Below are 18,414 nucleotides of genomic sequence, written 5' to 3'. Positions count from 1 at the left end.
AAAAGGATCCAAGGACAGCTCTAAGGATACCCAAGGGACACGACGAAAAGGGTCCAAGGATAACTCCAAGGATACCCAAAGGACACGATGAAAAGGGTCCAAGGATAGCTCCAATGATACCCGAAGAAAGCGAGGAAAAGGGTCCAAGAATAGCTCCAAGAATGGCCAAAGGATACAAGGAAAAGAGCCCGAGGATAATTTCACGGATGCTCAGGAATACAAGGAAGGAACCCAAGGATAGCTCCAAGGATTCTCAAAGAACACAGACAAAAGGGTCAAGGGATATCTCCAAGGAGACTCTAGGATACGAAGGAGGGAATACAAGGATATCTCAAGGGAAAACAAAAAAAAAACAACTGGAGGACGGAAAAGACACAACCATTAGACCGGAACGTCCAAACGCTCGGAGATGACTGAAAGGAAAATTTCCAGCGATAGTCCGCCGAAGGAAGGAGAAGACGGCACAGATCAGAGAGCTGTCGCCACCACCGCCGCAACCTGATACGCCACCACCACCGACGAGGCGCGGCGGGGAATCTCCCCGATGGAGACCCGCGCGGCCACCCACGCCGAGGTTCGAACGGCCGCCGGCGGCAGAGTCGCACCTGCGCCGGACAAGCCCCAGTACCAACCCAGAGAGCCGGTAGGACACCACGTCCGAACGGACATCCCAGCGGCGCACTTGACCCATAGCATTCGGACGTTCGTGGTTGAAGACGTGAGGTGGCGGCAACAGACGGCCGTCTGGACGTGGCCGGAGGGCCCCGCGGATGAGAAGGCGACGGTGGATGAGCCCCGGATTTGGGAGGAGACGGGACCTCGGGTGAGCCTGCTGGATCCTAGGACCCGTGGCCGGCCGGACCTGTGGACCCCGCCGACACCGAGTACGCGGCCATCGACGCCAGGTAGTGGGCCAACGACACCGGCGGGGACACGAAACGCGGCGGAGCCTCAGGAGCGGGGGCCGTGGAAATGGCCGGAACCGACGGGAGTTGGAAGGCCAAGTTTGAAGCGGCAACATTCGGCGACCGTGGTGTCCGAATCGGCGGCGCGTCCTTAGTTGGCGCGGACGATGTCGGCGCCGGAAGGCCAGCTATGGCTTGGAGTCCCGCAGCAGGAGTGGCCCGCAGGAATCGCGGAGGAACCGGCGTTGCGCGAGGCTCGCAACCTGGGCGGCAGGCGCAGCGTGTGGGTCAGGAACGGCGGACGCCGTGAGGCTGGCGCACGTGAGGCTGGGGCTCGCGGGCATGAGCGTTTTTGTGGAGCAGACCGAGATGAATCCGTGAATAAAATGTTGAAAACTTAACACTCAGAAGCTAAGGACCGGAGGAGGCGGGAACGCGGCTGAAAGCATAAAGAAGAAGGGGGCATACATGGCAGCAACCTGAAACGAAGGGAAAGGGTTAGGGCGGAGGCATAGACAAAACTCCAGCTGACTTACCCGCTGCGAAGCCAATGATAAGTCCTCTTCGGGCCCGCTCTCGAAGGGGTTCAGCCAGCTGAGGGCGAATGAAGGATGAAATTGAAGGAAAGTCGCAGAAAGGATAGGAACGAAAGTGGGAAAAGGAAATTGAAACTCACCTTGAGAAGTCGCAAATTTTGCAGAATCAGCAGATGACAGGGAAGGGGGCGCCTCGATAGGCGGTCGATTGGCACTGGACGATAAAGCGATCGATGGGCACAAGAAAAATGGAAATATCGGTGATGAGGAACATCGCGGCGAGCAAGTGGCAACGCCGCACCTGCGATATTGATATCGTGAGCAGGCCCCCTGGGTATCGATAGCCGATTAGTATCGGTGCCCAGTGGGAACAGATGGAGGATCGGCGCGGGGGATTTAAAGTTGCCATGCGGAGGACGACCGGCGCTGTGAAAACGTAACAAGGTTGAAAGCGTCGAGGGAGCACCGAGGGAACCGGAACGAGGTGCGCTATGACTCAAGGGCTAGGATATACAAGGGAATGCCGGAGAGTGAGAGCGCTGATTTTTCTTAAATCTTTCCGGAAGTGAGGAGTTGAATAACTCCACACAAATCCCAGCAGCAGATGGCCGGCCGCTCACCAGGTACGCGGCGGATTCGCGTAGTGACGGCGCGACGAAGAGCGATTTGAGAACGAGAGAGATTGGAGATCGAGGACGGAAAACGTGAGAGTTGGAGAACGTGAGAGTTTGGAGATCGAGGACGGAGAACGAGAGAGTTTGGAGATCGAGGACGGAGAACGAGAGAGTTTGGAGATCGAGGACGGAGAACGTGAGAGTTGGAGAACGTGAGAGTTTGGAGATCGAGGACGGAGAACGAGAGAGTTTGGAGATCGAGGACGGAGAACGTGAGAGTTAGAGAACGTAAGAGTTGGAGAACGTGAGAGTTTGGAAATCGAGGACGGAGAACGAGAGAGTTTGGAGATCGAGGACGGAGAGCGTGAGAGTTGGAGAACGTGAGAGTTTGGAGAAAGTGAGAGCTTGGAGAACGTTGTAGTTTGGAGAGAAAGAGAGTTTGGAGACAAGGGAATTTGGAGAGAGATCGAGTTTGGCGAGCAAGAGGGTTCGGAGACCAATAATGGAGAAAGAGAGAGCGGAGACTTGGCGGGCGATGCCATATGAATCACCGGAATCAGCGGAACGGCAACATCAGGCTGCACGGCGGCGGGAAGCAATGCGTGAAGGACAAGAGGGTCAAACAGGAGCCATGGACTTTGGACCCGGTGTGGCGAGTTTCGGCGGGCCGTGAGCAAAAGAGAAATAACGGTTCTCAGAGGCCCATATAAACCCGCAGGGCGCAGGCAGCGGGATCATTCAGTCGAGATCAGTCATCCGAGAGCATCAGTCGAGTACGATCATCAAGAGTTAAGACAAGCAGTCGAACGAACACCAACCAAGCAAACTACAAGGGAGCCACATCAGGGCGAGTCGTCGGAAGCAGCGCCGTGGGAGCCTACAAGGAGCAAGATTGTCACGTCGAGACGTTCGGGATTGGGATTACTAGGAATCTCCGAACAGAGACACAGGTGGCTGAGGTCTAAGGAGGCACCACACGGCTAAATCAAGGCATCTGTTCTTTCCTGCCAACGAAGTCCTGGCGTTACGCCTGGAGGGTCTACTAGACTTAGAGCAGTGAAAGCCGACGACTTGAAATTGCGAGCTCGGGGGTAAGCCTGTCGAGCCCCAGTGTACCTTGCCCAAGCACTATGCAGACGTATCCCGGCGTGAGCCCAGTGCGCCAAGTGCAGTTGAGCAGGTCCTGGCGCGATCAGCCACAAGGGAGAGAAGTCCCGGAAAGAACTCCAAGAGTAGCGAGCCAGAAGGGAGAGAAGTCCCGGAGCGGCGCAACAGAACCCCGAGAGTAGCGAGCCGGAAGGAAGAGAAGTCCCGGAGCGGCGCAACAGAACCCCGAGAGTAGCGAGCCAGAAGGGGGAGAAGTCACGAATCAGAAGAGAGAGAAGTCCCGGATCGGCGTATGCCCACGAACCTAGCACAGAAGTCAAGACGTACAGCCACCCTGTTAGGAGCAGCTCGCAGGCGGTCACGTTTATATAAATTTGTTGGGACGAACACACACAATCTACTGAACTAGCCGCACACATACCGTAGCGAGCTGAAAGCAAACAAATCAGCTCGTTACATCTGGCGCCCAAAGTGATTGTCCCAGCGGTGAAAGCAAAATAAACAGAATGGGAAAGAAGTGGATTTACCGCCTTCAGAAGGAGGACTTCGCCCAGGTCGCACAAAAACTTAATGTCGCCCTAGACGGCAGATTAGAGGACATGAGGAGGACACTGTCGGAGTATTACTCCGAGACAGAGAACGACCCACAACTTGCCGACATCTGGGCTGAGTTGGAAGCCATGTATTACGACAGAATCAGCCCGAGTATCACGCTAACTAACGCTGAAGGGGATAACCTAGTAACAAGCTTGAGCGTCGACAACTTGCAAAGGGAGGCTCACAGGAGAGAGTCAAGCCAGGACAGGAAGACAACGGTGCTGACCTCTAAACACAGCTAAGCGGATTATGCAAGGGTCGCTAAACAAGTCCGAGAGTGGTCATTCAGAGAGAGAGAGCTTTCATCTTTACTTTCTGCCGAGAGATTTCTTCACAAGGCTGTCGGATCAGGTCAGGCAACGAAAGCAGGGTTTCAGTGAGTAATTTAAAGACTACACGATCGACATGCAGACGATGTCGAGGCCTCTAAACTATTCTGCGAGAGACACCTTAAAGATCATAAAGGAAAACTGCACCCCAAGCCTAAGGAACTTTTTAAGGGCGTACAAAGTGCCGGACCTGGACACGTTGATGCTATTAGCCGATAAATACGAAGAACTGGAAAAGGAGCGGAAAGAGTTCGCCCAAGAAAACAAGTTCTCAAAGGCAAAGTCGTCACCACCAACGCAGGTCACGTGCAGAAGATGCGAGGAGACAGATAGCCAGGAGACACGGAGAAATGACAAATTTTCACCGCCGCAACGAGTCCCACGACAGCAGGCACCAGGAGCACCACGAGGAGGCCAATGGACGCCACCACAGCAGCAACAGATACAACCAGCGAACACGGGGTGGAGACCGACAAACACACAAACACACAAACACACAAACACAGAGGCCGCGGGGAACGACACACATTGCAGATCCCCATGAGGCCTGCCGAAGGTGCGGCTGCCACGGACACTGGGCACAAGGATGTCGACTCCAATGCCTGTTGTTTTGCTGGGTGTGCGGGAGAGTAGGTGTCAGGAGCGTCGAATGCTGCCAGCAGGCGGGAAATGCCCAGCGACCTCAGCCGCAGAGAGGCGAGCGAGGGTCGCAAGATGCTACCTCTACAAACTAACGGGCAAGCTAATCGAGGAGGAGCAGCAGTTGTCCGCAGCGGTGACGATTGGGGGAGGCTCGTACAAGGCCACGATCGACACCGGAGCAACAGCGAGCTTTATAAGGAACTGGCGGACAACCTGGCTGCCCTCGGCGGCAAGTTAGGTTGGCAGACGGAAGGTGCGGCGGGATCGATGAACAGCTGGAGGTGGAGATCGCATTCGGGAACAAGCGACTAACCATGAGCCTGCTGATACTACCAGGGGTAGTGGATTCATTGGTGTTAGGATAGAACTTTCTAACTCAAGTCGGAACCAAGATAAGGTGCGCTGGACACGAGGTGATAATACCGGCCAGGAACCGACACAATGGGTGGCTCGAGGAGAGGCTATCGGTAGAAGTCGTACAACACGAAACAGAGTACGACGACACAGCGAAGTTCCTGGAGGCAGAGCTAGCCAGTTTCAAAACCATGACAGGAACGTCGAACATGGCAGAGCATCAAATAACGATGAAGGACGACAAACCAATAAAACAGCCATACTACCCCAAAACCCGAAAGTTCAAGGGGAGATCAATGCGAAGGTGGACGAGCTACTCCAAATGGAATGCATAGAGCACTCAACCAGCCCATACAACTCTCCCAACGTGATGGTTAGGAAGAAGACGGGCAAGTGGAGACTGTGCGTCAACTTGAGGCAGATCAACACCAAATCGATAAAGGATGCCCACCCAATGCTTCGAATAAATTATATCCTCGACCAGCTGAGAGAGGCACGGTACATAAACAGCTTGGACCTGAAGGATGGCTACTGGCAAATCCCGCTGAAAGAAAGCAACAGGCAGTACACTGCATTTACAGTGCCCGGAAAGGGCTTATTCCAGTGGAGAGTAATGCCGTTTGGACCTTCCAGCCGATGTTGGACCGGGTAATTGGTCCCGAGATGTCGCCGCACTCATTTGCGTACCAGGACGATATCATAGTGATCGGACGCACACTAGAAGAGCACAAGGCAAACTTGAAAGAGGTATTCCGGCGGCTGAAAGACGCTAATCTGAGATTGAACCCGGAAAAATGTCAGTTTTTCAAGAAGGAGCTGCTTTATTTGGGTCATAGAGTGACTAGCGACGTAATAGGCACGGATCCGGAAATGGTAGCAGCCGTCGTCGAATAAGAGCCGCCGTCAACAGTTAGAGAGCTCCGACAGTACCTGGGAGTAGCATCATGGTATCGGCGATTTGTACCTGACTTCGCAAAAATAGTCAAACCTCTCAACGATCTGCTGCGCAAGGGCAACAAGTGGGTGTGGACACTGCAACATCAGTCGGCATTCGAAGAGGTAAAGGCCAGGCTGGTGGCAGACCCCTACTGGCGTGCCCGGATTTTGAAAAACCATTTGTCCTGCAAACGGACGCAAGTGATTACGGTATTGGGGCCATTTGACCCACGAAACTGAACGTGGCGAAAAGGTGATCTCTTACTCAAGCCGAACGCTTAACGGGGCTGAAAAAAAACTACTCCACGACCGAGAAGGAGTGTTTGGCAATAGTCTGGGCGATCCGGAAACTGAAGCCATATTTGGAAGGGTACCACTTCAAGGTGGTAACTGAACCACATGGCACTGAAGTGGCTCAACAGCATCTCGAGCCCTTCAGGAAGGATCGCCAGATGGGCCCTGGAGTTGCAGCAGTATGACTTCGAAATAGCGTACAGGAAGGGACAACTCAATGTGGTGGCAGACGCATTATCAAGGCAGCCACTACCAGTAACACTGCCGGGGATCAAGGAGACATCGGCGGCGGAAGCCTCCGCAGCATGCAGCTGGATTCAGGACATGCGCGGAAAGATTAGAACCCAGCCACAAAAGTACCCGGACCACGTAAAGGAGGGAGACACCTTCTACAGGAACATTCCACACAGAGCAGGCAGTGAGGATGTCGCGACGTGGAAGATGTGCGTCCCGAAAGCTCTACAAGAAGCGGTGCTGAAAGAGAACCGCGACTCACCGACAGCTGGCCATGTAGGAAGCAGAAGGACAATAGCACGTCTGGCAACCCGGTACTACTGGCCAGGCATGCACCGAGACGCACGAGCCCACGTAAGAGGGTTCAAGAAAAGTATCATATTCAAGCCGAATCAGATGCAGGCAGCTGGGAAAGTGCTAACGCAGGTGCCAGAGGAACCGTAGGCTACAGTATGCGCAGACTTCGTCGGACCCCTGCCGCGCTCAAAACGCGGCAACCAAATGCTGCTGGTGCTGATAGACAAGTCCCTAAAGAAAGCGTTCAGGGAGCGCATCATCGCAAGGTTTGGGGTCCCGAACGGACAACGGAGTACAGTTCAACAGCAAAACACAGTTCACGGCTCCATATACCCCGAAAGAGAACCCGACAGAAAGAGCAAACAGGACCGTGAAGACGATGATAGCGCAATTCACAGGGCAGGATCAGAGAAACTGGGACGAGATCATGCTGAGATCATGCTGGCAGTAAATACGAGTGTTTCGAAATCCACAGGATACACGCCGGCGTTTATTACTACCGAGCGCCCTATACGACAGAGAGACCTTGGGAACAGGACGACCCACTGAGACCCCAAGGGGGAAGGCAAACAAACTCGGGGAAATCTTCGAGATTGTAAGGCAGAATCTGAAGAGAGCCTCCCAGGATCAGGCTAGGCATTAAAACCTAAGGAGGAGACAATGGACACCAGCGGTGGGGGACGTCGTGTGGGCCAAGGAACATCATTTGTCAAAGGCGGCCGAGGGGTTCGCAGCAAAGTTGGCCCTAAAATACGACGGACCTTACCAGGTCACGGATTTTGCGTCACCAGTAATCTGCCAAATACGGTACGTGAACACAAAAAAAGAGAGAACCATCCACGTGAGCGAGCTGAAATAAAAACAAACACAGAACACATACGGCCAGCCACAAGCAGATATGTTAGACTAAAGGCAACAATAAAGTGTCAAAGAGTCTCAAAGGATACTACGAAAGGGTCCAAGGATAGCTCCAAGGATACCCGAAGGACACGGGGAATAGGGTCCAAGGATAGCTCCAAGGATACCCAAAGGACACGAGGAGAAGGGTCCAAGGATAGCTCCAAGGATACCCAAAGGACACAAGGAAAAGGATCCAAGGACAGCTCTAAGGATACCCAAGGGACACGACGAAAAGGGTCCAAGGATAACTCCAAGGATACCCAAAGGACACGATGAAAAGGGTCCAAGGATAGCTCCAATGATACCCGAAGAAAGCGAGGAAAAGGGTCCAAGAATAGCTCCAAGGATGGCCAAAGGATACAAGGAAAAGAGCCCGAGGATAATTTCACGGATGCTCAGGAATACAAGGAAGGAACCCAAGGATAGCTCCAAGGATTCTCAAAGAACACAGACAAAAGGGTCAAGGGATAACTCCAAGGAGACTCTAGGATACGAAGGAGGGAATACAAGGATATCTCAAGGGAAAACAAAAAAAAAACAACTGGAGGACGGAAAAGACACAACCATTAGACCGGAACGTCCAAACGCTCGGAGATGACTGAAAGGAAAATTTCCAGCGATAGTCCGCCGAAGGAAGGAGAAGACGGCACAGATCAGAGAGCTGTCGCCACCACCGCCGCAACCTGATACGCCACCACCACCGACGAGGCGCGGCGGGGAATCTCCCCGATGGAGACCCGCGCGGCCACCCACGCCGAGGTTCGAACGGCCGCCGGCGGCAGAGTCGCACCTGCGCCGGACAAGCCCCAGTACCAACCCAGAGAGCCGGTAGGACACCACGTCCGAACGGACATCCCGGCGGCGCACTTGACCCATAGCATTCGGACGTTCGTGGTTGAAGACGTGAGGTGGCGGCAACAGACGGCCGTCTGGACGTGGCCGGAGGGCCCCGCGGATGAGAAGGCGACGGTGGATGAGCCCCGGATTTGGGAGGAGACGGGACCTCGGGTGAGCCTGCTGGATCCTAGGACCCGTGGCCGGCCGGACCTGTGGACCCCGCCGACACCGAGTACGCGGCCATCGACGCCAGGTAGTGGGCCAACGACACCGGCGGGGACACGAAACGCGGCGGAGCCTCAGGAGCGGGGGCCGTGGAAATGGCCGGAACCGACGGGAGGTGGAAGGCCAAGTTTGAAGCGGCAACATTCGGCGCCCGTGGTGTCCGAATCGGCGGCGCGTCCTTAGTTGGCGCGGACGATGTCGGCGCCGGAAGGCCAGCTATGGCTTGGAGTCCCGCAGCAGGAGTGGCCCGCAGGAATCGCGGAGGAACCGGCGTTGCGCGAGGCTCGCAACCTGGGCGGCAGGCGCAGCGTGTGGGTCAGGAACGGCGGACGCCGTGAGGCTGGCGCACGTGAGGCTGGGGCTCGCGGGCATGAGCGTTTTTGTGGAGCAGACCGAGATGAATCCGTGAATAAAATGTTGAAAACTTAACACTCAGAAGCTAAGGACCGGAGGAGGCGGGAACGCGGCTGAAAGCATAAAGAAGAAGGGGGCATACATGGCAGCAACCTGAAACGAAGGGAAAGGGTTAGGGCGGAGGCATAGACAAAACTCCAGCTGACTAACCCGCTTAGCCAATGCTAAGTCCTCTTCGCGCCCGCTTTCGAAGGGGTCTGCGTGGAGCCGGGTCAGCCAGCTGAGGGCGAATGAAGGATGAAAGTGAAGGAAAGTCGCAGAAAGGATAGGAACGAAAGTGGGAAAAGGAAATTGAAACTCACCTTGAGAAGTCGCAAATTTTGCAGAATCAGCAGATGACAGGGAAGGGGGCGCCTCGATAGGCGGTCGATTGGCACTGGACGATAAAGCGATCGGTGGGCACAAGAAAAATGGAAATATCGGTGATGAGGAACATCGCGGCGAGCAAGTGGCAACGCCGCACCTGCGATATTGATATCGTGAGCAGGCCCCCTGGGTATCGATAGCCGATTAGTATCGGTGCCCAGTGGGAACAGATGGAGGATCGGCGCGGGGGATTTAAAGTTGCTATGCGGAGGACGACCGGCGCTGTGAAAACGTAACAAGGTTGAAAGCGTCGAGGGAGCACCGAGGGAACCGGAACGAGGTGCGCTATGACTCAAGGGCTAGGATATACAAGGGAATGCCGGAGAGTGAGAGCGCTGATTTTTCTTAAATCTTTCCGGAAGTGAGGAGTTGAATAACTCCACACAAATCCCAGCAGCAGATGGCCGGCCGCTCACCAGGTACGCGGCGGATTCGCGTAGTGACGGCGCGACGAAGAGCGATTTGAGAACGAGAGAGATTGGAGATCGAGGACGGAAAACGTGAGAGTTGGAGAACGTGAGAGTTTGGAGATCGAGGACGGAGAACGAGAGAGTTTGGAGATCGAGGACGGAGAACGAGAGAGTTTGGAGATCGAGGACGGAGAACGTGAGAGTTGGAGAACGTGAGAGTTTGGAGATCGAGGACGGAGAACGAGAGAGTTTGGAGATCGAGGACGGAGAACGAGAGAGTTTGGAGATCGAGGACGGAGAACGTGAGAGTTGGAGAACGTGAGAGTTGGAGAACGTGAGAGTTTGGAGATCGAGGACGGAGAACGAGAGAGTTTGGAGATCGAGGACGTAGAACGTGAGAGTTAGAGAACGTAAGAGTTGGAGAACGTGAGAGTTTGGAAATCGAGGACGGAGAACGAGAGAGTTTGGAGATCGAGGACGGAGAGCGTGAGAGTTGGAGAACGTGAGAGTTTGGAGAAAGTGAGAGCTTGGAGAACGTTGTAGTTTGGAGAGAAAGAGAGTTTGGAGACAAGGGAGTTTGGAGAGAGATCGAGTTTGGCGAGCAAGAGGGTTCGGAGACCAATAATGGAGAAAGAGAGAGCGGAGACTTGGCGGGCGATGCCATATGAATCACCGGAATCAGCGGAACGGCAACATCAGGCTGCACGGCGGCGGGAAGCAATGCGTGAAGGACAAGAGGGTCAAACAGGAGCCATGGACTTTGGACCCGGTGTGGCGAGTTTCGGCGGGCCGTGAGCAAAAGAGAAATAACGGTTCTCAGAGGCCCATATAAACCCGCAGGGCGCAGGCAGCGGGATCATTCAGTCGAGATCAGTCATCCGAGAGCATCAGTCGAGTACGATCATCAAGAGTTAAGACAAGCAGTCGAACGAACACCAACCAAGCAAACTACGAGGGAGCCACATCAGGGCGAGTCGTCGGAAGCAGCGCCGTGGGAGCCTACAAGGAGCAAGATTGTCACGTCGAGACGTTCGGGATTGGGATTACTAGGAATCTCCGAACAGAGACACAGGTGGCTGAGGTCTAAGGAGGCACCACACGGCTAAATCAAGGCATCTGTTCTTTCCTGCCAACGAAGTCCTGGCGTTACGCCTGGAGGGTTTACTAGACTTAGAGCAGTGAAAGCCGACGACTTGAAATTGCGAGCTCGGGGGTAAGCCTGTCGAGCCCCAGTGTACCTTGTCCAAGCACTATGCAGACGTATCCCGGCGTGAGCCCAGTGCGCCAAGTGCAGTTGAGCAGGTCCTGGCGCGATCAGCCACAAGGGAGAGAAGTCCCGGAAAGAACTCCAAGAGTAGCGAGCCAGAAGGGAGAGAAGTCCCGGAGCAGCGCAACAGAACCCCGAGAGTAGCGAGCCAGAAGAAAGAGAAGTCCCGGAGCGGCGCAACAGAACCCCGAGAGTAGCGAGCCGGAAGGAAGAGAAGTCCCGGAGCGGCGCAACAGAACCCCGAGAGTAGCGAGCCAGAAGGGGGAGAAGTCACGAATCAGAAGAGAAAGAAGTCCCGGATCGGCGTATGCCCACGAACCTAGCACAGAAGTCAAGACGTACAGCCACCCTGTTAGGAGCAGCTCGCAGGCGGTCACGTTTATATAAATTTGGTGGGACGAACACACACAATCTACTGAACTAGCCGCACAAATACCGTAGCGAGCTGAAAGCAAACAAATCAGCTCGTTACATCTGGCGCCCAAAGTGATTGTCCCAGCGGTGAAAGCAAAATGAAAGCAAATGGGAAAGAAGTGGATTTACCGTCTTCAGAAGGAGGACTTCGCCCAGGTCGCACAAAAACTTAATGTCGCCCTAGACGGCAGATTAGAGGACATGAGGAGGACATTGTCGGAGTATTACTCCGAGACAGAGAACGACCCACAACTTGCCGACATCTGGGCTGAGTTGGAAGCCATGTATTACGACAGAATCAGCCCGAGTATCACGCTAACTAACGCTGAAGGGGATAACCTAGTAACAAGCTTGAGCGTCGACAACTTGCAAAGTGAGGCTCACAGGAGAGAGTCAAGCCAGGACAGGAAGACAACGGTGCTGACCTCTAAACACAGCTAAGCGGATTATGCAAGGGTCGCTAAACAAGTCCGAGAGTGGTCATTCAGAGAGAGAGAGCTTTCATCTTTACTTTCTGCCGAGAGATTTCTTCACAAGGCTGTCGGATCAGGTCAGGCAACGAAAGCAGGGTTTCAGTGAGTAATTTAAAGACTACACGATCGACATGCAGACGATGTCGAGGCCTCTAAACTATTCTGCGAGAGACACCTTAAAGATCATAAAGGAAAACTGCACCCCAAGCCTAAGGAACTTTTTAAGGGCGTACAAAGTGCCGGACCTGGACACGTTGATGCTATTAGCCGATAAATACGAAGAACTGGAAAAGGAGCGGAAAGAGTTCGCCCAAGAAAACAAGTTCTCAAAGGCAAAGTCGTCACCACCAACGCAGGTCACGTGCAGAAGATGCGAGGAGACAGATAGCCAGGAGACACGGAGAAATGACAAATTTTCACCGCCGCAACGAGTCCCACGACAGCAGGCACCAGGAGCACCACGAGGAGGCCAATGGACGCCACCACAGCAGCAACAGATACAACCAGCGAACACGGGGTGGAGACCGACAAACACAACACAGAGGCCGCGGGGAACGACACACATTGCAGATCCCCATGAGGCCTGCCGAAGGTGCGGCTGCCACGGACACTGGGCACAAGGATGTCGACTCCAATGCCTGTTGTTTTGCTGGGTGTGCGGGAGAGTAGGTGTCAGGAGCGTCGAATGCTGCCAGCAGGCGGGAAATGCCCAGCGACCTCAGCCGCAGAGAGGCGAGCGAGGGTCGCAAGATGCTACCTCTACAAACTAACGAGCAAGCTAATCGAGGAGGAGCAGCAGTCGTCCGCAGCGGTGACGATTGGGGGAGGCTCGTACAAGACCACGATCGACACCGGAGCAACAGCGAGCTTTATAACCAAGGAACTGGCGGACAACCTGGCTGCCCTCGGCGGCAAGTTAGGTTGGCAGACGGAAGGTGCGGCGGGATCGATGAACAGCTGGAGGTGGAGATCGCATTCGGGAACAAGCGACTAACCATGAGCCTGCTGATACTACCAGGGGTAGTGGATTCATTGGTGTTAGGATAGAACTTTCTAACTCAAGTCGGAACCAAGATAAGGTGCGCTGGACACGAGGTGATAATACCGGCCAGGAACCGACACAATGGGTGGCTCGAGGAGAGGCTATCGGTAGAAGTCGTACAACACGAAACAGAGTACGACGACACAGCGAAGTTTCTGGAGGCAGAGCTAGCCAGTTTCAAAACCATGACAGGAACGTCGAACATGGCAGAGCATCAAATAACGATGAAGGACGACAAACCAATAAAACAGCCATACTACCCCAAAACCCGAAAGTTCAAGGGGAGATCAATGCGAAGGTGGACGAGCTACTCCAAATGGAATGCATAGAGCACTCAACCAGCCCATACAACTCTCCCAACGTGATGGTTAGGAAGAAGACGGGCAAGTGGAGACTGTGCGTCAACTTGAGGCAGATCAACACCAAATCGATAAAGGATGCCCACCCAATGCTTCGAATAAATTATATCCTCGACCAGCTGAGAGAGGCACGGTACATAAACAGCTTGGACCTGAAGGATGGCTACTGGCAAATCCCGCTGAAAGAAAGCAACAGGCAGTACACTGCATTTACAGTGCCCGGAAAGGGCTTATTCCAGTGGAGAGTAATGCCGTTTGGACTCCATTCGGCATCTGCGACCTTCCAGCCGATGTTGGACCGGGTAATTGGTCCCGAGATGTCGCCGCACTCATTTGCGTACCAGGACGATATCATAGTGATCGGACGCACACTAGAAGAGCACAAGGCAAACTTGAAAGAGGTATTCCGGCGGCTGAAAGACGCTAATCTGAGATTGAACCCGGAAAAATGTCAGTTTTTCAAGAAGGAGCTGCTTTATTTGGGTCATAGAGTGACTAGCGACGTAATAGGCACGGATCCGGAAATGGTAGCAGCCGTCGCCGAATAAGAGCCGCCGTCAACAGTTAGAGAGCTCCGACAGTACCTGGGAGTAGCATCATGGTATCGGCGATTTGTACCTGACTTCGCAAAAATAGTCAAACCTCTCAACGATCTGCTGCGCAAGGGCAACAAGTGGGTGTGGACACTGCAACATCAGTCGGCATTCGAAGAGGTAAAGGCCAGGCTGGTGGCAGACCCCTACTGGCGTGCCCGGATTTTGAAAAACCATTTGTCCTGCAAACGGACGCAAGTGATTACGGTATTGGGGCCATTTGACCCAGGAAACTGAACGTGGCGAAAAGGTGATCTCTTACTCAAGCCGAACGCTTAACGGGGCTGAAAAAAAACTACTCCACGACCGAGAAGGAGTGTTTGGCAATAGTCTGGGCGATCCGGAAACTGAAGCCATATTTGGAAGGGTACCACTTCAAGGTGGTAACTGAACCACATGGCACTGAAGTGGCTCAACAGCATCTCGAGCCCTTCAGGAAGGATCGCCAGATGGGCCCTGGAGTTGCAGCAGTATGACTTTGAAATAGCGTACAGGAAGGGACAACTCAATGTGGTGGCAGACGCATTATCAAGGCAGCCACTACCAGTAACACTGCGGGGGATCAAGGAGACATCGGCGGCGGAAGCCTCCGCAGCATGCAGCTGGATTCAGGACATGCGCGAAAAGATTAGGACCCAGCCGAAAAAGTACCCGGACTACGAAAAGGAGCGAGACACCTTGAACAGGAAAATTCCACACAGAGCAGGCAGTGAGGATGTCGCGACGTGGAAGATGTGCGTCCCGAAAGCTCTTCGAGAAGCGGTGCTGAAAGAGAACCACGACTCACCGACAGCTGGCCATGTAGGATGCAGAAGGACAATAGCACGTCTGGCAACCCGGTACTACTGGCCAGGCATGCACCGAGACGCACGAGCCCACGTAAGAGGGTTCGAGAAAAGTATCATATTCAAGCCGAATCAGATGCAGGCAGCTGGGAAAGTGCTAACGCAGGTGCCAGAGGAACCGTAGGCTACAGTATGCGCAGACTTCGTCGGACCCCTGCCGCGCTCAAAACGCGGCAACCAAATGCTGCTGGTGCTGATAGACAAGTCCCTAAAGAAAGCGTTCAGGGAGCGCATCATCGCAAGGTTTGGGGTCCCGAAGATAGTCATAACGGACAACGGAGTACAGTTCAACAGCAAAACACAGTTCACGGCTCCATATACCCCGAAAGAGAACCCGACAGAAAGAGCAAACAGGACCGTGAAGACGATGATAGCGCAATTCACAGGGCAGGATCAGAGAAACTGGGACGAGATCATGCTGAGATCATGCTGGCAGTAAATACGAGTGTTTCGGAATCCACAGGATACACGCCGGCGTTTATTACTACCGAGCGCCCTATACGACAGAGAGACCTTGGGAACAGGACGACCCACTGAGACCCCAAGGGGGAAGGCAAACAAACTCGGGGAAATCTTCGAGATTGTAAGGCAGAATCTGAAGAGAGCCTCCCAGGATCAGGCTAGGCATTAAAACCTAAGGAGGAGACAATGGACACCAGCGGTGGGGGACGTCGTGTGGGCCAAGGAACATCATTTGTCAAAGGCGGCCGAGGAGTTTGCAGCAAAGTTGGCCCTAAAATACGACGGACCTTACCAGGTCACGGATTTTGCGTCACCAGTAATCTGCCAAATACGGTACGTGAACACAAAAAAAGAGAGAACCATCCACGTGAGCGAGCTGAAATAAGAACAAACACAGAACACATACGGCCAGCCACAAGCAGATATGTTAGACTAAAGGCAACAATAAAGTGTCAAAGAGTCTCAAAGGATACTACGAAAGGGTCAAAGGATAGCTCCAAGGATACCCGAAGGACACGGGGAATAGGGTCCAAGGATAGCTCCAAGGATACCCAAAGGACACGAGGAGAAGGGTCCAAGGATAGCTCCAAGGATACCCAAAGGACACAAGGAAAAGGATCCAAGGACAGCTCTAAGGATACCCAAGGGACACGACGAAAAGGGTCCAAGGATAACTCCAAGGATACCCAAAGGACACGATGAAAAGGGTCCAAGGATAGCTCCAATGATACCCGAAGAAAGCGAGGAAAAGGGTCCAAGAATAGCTCCAAGAATGGCCAAAGGATACAAGGAAAAGAGCCCGAGGATAATTTCACGGATGCTCAGGAATACAAGGAAGGAACCCAAGGATAGCTCCAAGGATTCTCAAAGAACACAGACAAAAGGGTCAAGGGATAACTCCAAGGAGACTCTAGGATACGAAGGAGGGAATACAAGGATATCTCAAGGGAAAACAAAAAAAAAACAACTGGAGGACGGAAAAGACACAACCATTAGACCGGAACGTCCAAACGCTCGGAGATGACTGAAAGGAAAATTTCCAGCGATAGTCCGCCGAAGGAAGGAGAAGACGGCACAGATCAGAGAGCTGTCGCCACCACCGCCGCAACCTGATACGCCACCACCACCGACGAGGCGCGGCGGGGAATCTCCCCGATGGAGACCCGCGCGGCCACCCACGCCGAGGTTCGAACGGCCGCCGGCGGCAGAGTCGCACCTGCGCCGGACAAGCCCCAGTACCAACCCAGAGAGCCGGTAGGACACCACGTCCGAACGGACATCCCGGCGGCGCACTTGACCCATAGCATTCGGACGTTCGTGGTTGAAGACGTGAGGTGGCGGCAACAGACGGCCGTCTGGACGTGGCCGGAGGGCCCCGCGGATGAGAAGGCGACGGTGGATGAGCCCCGGATTTGGGAGGAGACGGGACCTCGGGTGAGCCTGCTGGATCCTAGGACCCGTGGCCGGCCGGACCTGTGGACCCCGCCGACACCGAGTACGCGGCCATCGACGCCAGGTAGTGGGCCAACGACACCGGCGGGGACACGAAACGCGGCGGAGCCTCAGGAGCGGGGGCCGTGGAAATGGCCGGAACCGACGGGAGGTGGAAGGCCAAGTTTGAAGCGGCAACATTCGGCGCCCGTGGTGTCCGAATCGGCGGCGCGTCCTTAGTTGGCGCGGACGATGTCGGCGCCGGAAGGCCAGCTATGGCTTGGAGTCCCGCAGCAGGAGTGGCCCACAGGAATCGCGGAGGAACCGGCGTTGCGCGAGGCTCGCAACCTGGGCGGCAGGCGCAGCGTGTGGGTCAGGAACGGCGGACGCCGTGAGGCTGGCGCACGTGAGGCTGGGGCTCGCGGGCATGAGCGTTTTTGTGGAGCAGACCGAGATGAATCCGTGAATAAAATGTTGAAAACTTAACACTCAGAAGCTAAGGACCGGAGGAGGCGGGAACGCGGCTGAAAGCATAAAGAAGAAGGGGGCATACATGGCAGCAACCTGAAACGAAGGGAAAGGGTTAGGGCGGAGGCATAGACAAAACTCCAGCTGACTTACCCGCTGCGAAGCCAATGATAAGTCCTCTTCGGGCCCGCTCTCGAAGGGGTTCAGCCAGCTGAGGGCGAATGAAGGATGAAAGTGAAGGAAAGTCGCAGAAAGGATAGGAACGAAAGTGGGAAAAGGAAATTGAAACTCACCTTGAGAAGTCGCAAATTTTGCAGAATCACCAGATGACAGGGAAGGGGGCGCCTCGATAGGCGGTCGATTGGCACTGGACGATAAAGCGATCGATGGGCACAAGAAAAATGGAAATATCGGTGATGAGGAACATCGCGGCGAGCAAGTGGCAAAGCCGCACCTGCGATATTGATATCGTGAGCAGGCCCTCTGGGTATCGATAGCCGATTAGTATCGGTGCCCAGTGGGAACAGATAGAGGATCGGCGCGGGGGATTTAAAGTTGCCATGCAGCGGACGACCGGCGCTGTGAAAATGTAACAAGGTTGAAAGCGTCGAGGGAGCACCGAGGGAAGAAGAGCGCGACGAAGAGCGATTGGAGAACGAGAAAGATTGGAGATCGAGGACGGAAAACGTGAGAGTTGGAGAACGTGAGAGCTTGGAGATCGAGGACGGAGAACGAGAGAGTTTGGAGATCGAGGACGGCGAACGAGAGAGTTTGGAGATCGAGGACGGAGAACGTGAGAGTTGGAGAACGTGAGAGTTTGGAGATCGAGGACGGAGAACGAGAGAGTTTGGAGATCGAGGACGGAGAACGAGAGAGTTTGGAGATCGAGGACGGAGATCGAGAGAGTTTGGAGATCGAGGACGGAGAACGAGAGAGTTTGGAGATCGAGGTCGTAGAACGTGAGAGTTGGAGAACGTGAGAGTTGGAGAACGTGAGAGTTTGGAGATCGAGGACGGAGAACGAGAGAGTTTGGAGATCGAGGACGGAGAGCGTGAGAGTTGGA

The 18,414-nt window shown here is 54.3% G+C and overlaps 2 protein-coding genes across 2 annotated transcripts in view; both read left to right on the top strand.

Moving 5' to 3' along the window:
• LOC127011707 (cylicin-1-like) overlaps positions 1-18,414 on the top strand; it is a 92,365-nt gene that overhangs the window by 29,998 nt on the left and 43,953 nt on the right. The window lies entirely within an intron of this gene.
• LOC127011710 (uncharacterized) lies at positions 7,521-17,161 on the top strand. Its single transcript, XM_050889746.1, has 2 exons — positions 7,521-7,614; positions 15,748-17,161. Exon 2 carries the CDS (start codon positions 16,608-16,610, stop codon positions 17,121-17,123), a length of 516 nt encoding a protein of 171 aa, XP_050745703.1. The 5' UTR covers positions 7,521-7,614; positions 15,748-16,607; the 3' UTR covers positions 17,124-17,161.

Source organism: Drosophila biarmipes, unplaced genomic scaffold (assembly GCF_025231255.1).
Source record: "Drosophila biarmipes strain raj3 unplaced genomic scaffold, RU_DBia_V1.1 ptg000005l, whole genome shotgun sequence".
Taxonomy (NCBI): Eukaryota; Metazoa; Arthropoda; class Insecta; order Diptera; family Drosophilidae; genus Drosophila; species Drosophila biarmipes.
Note: the sequence above shows the minus strand (reverse complement) of the source record. Positions and strands in the feature narration are given on the sequence as shown.

Excerpts from the sequence above, each read along its gene's own strand:
- LOC127011710 (XM_050889746.1), top strand. The coding sequence starts at position 16,608 with ATGGAGACCCGCGCGGCCACCCACGCCGAGGTTCGAACGGCCGCCGGC.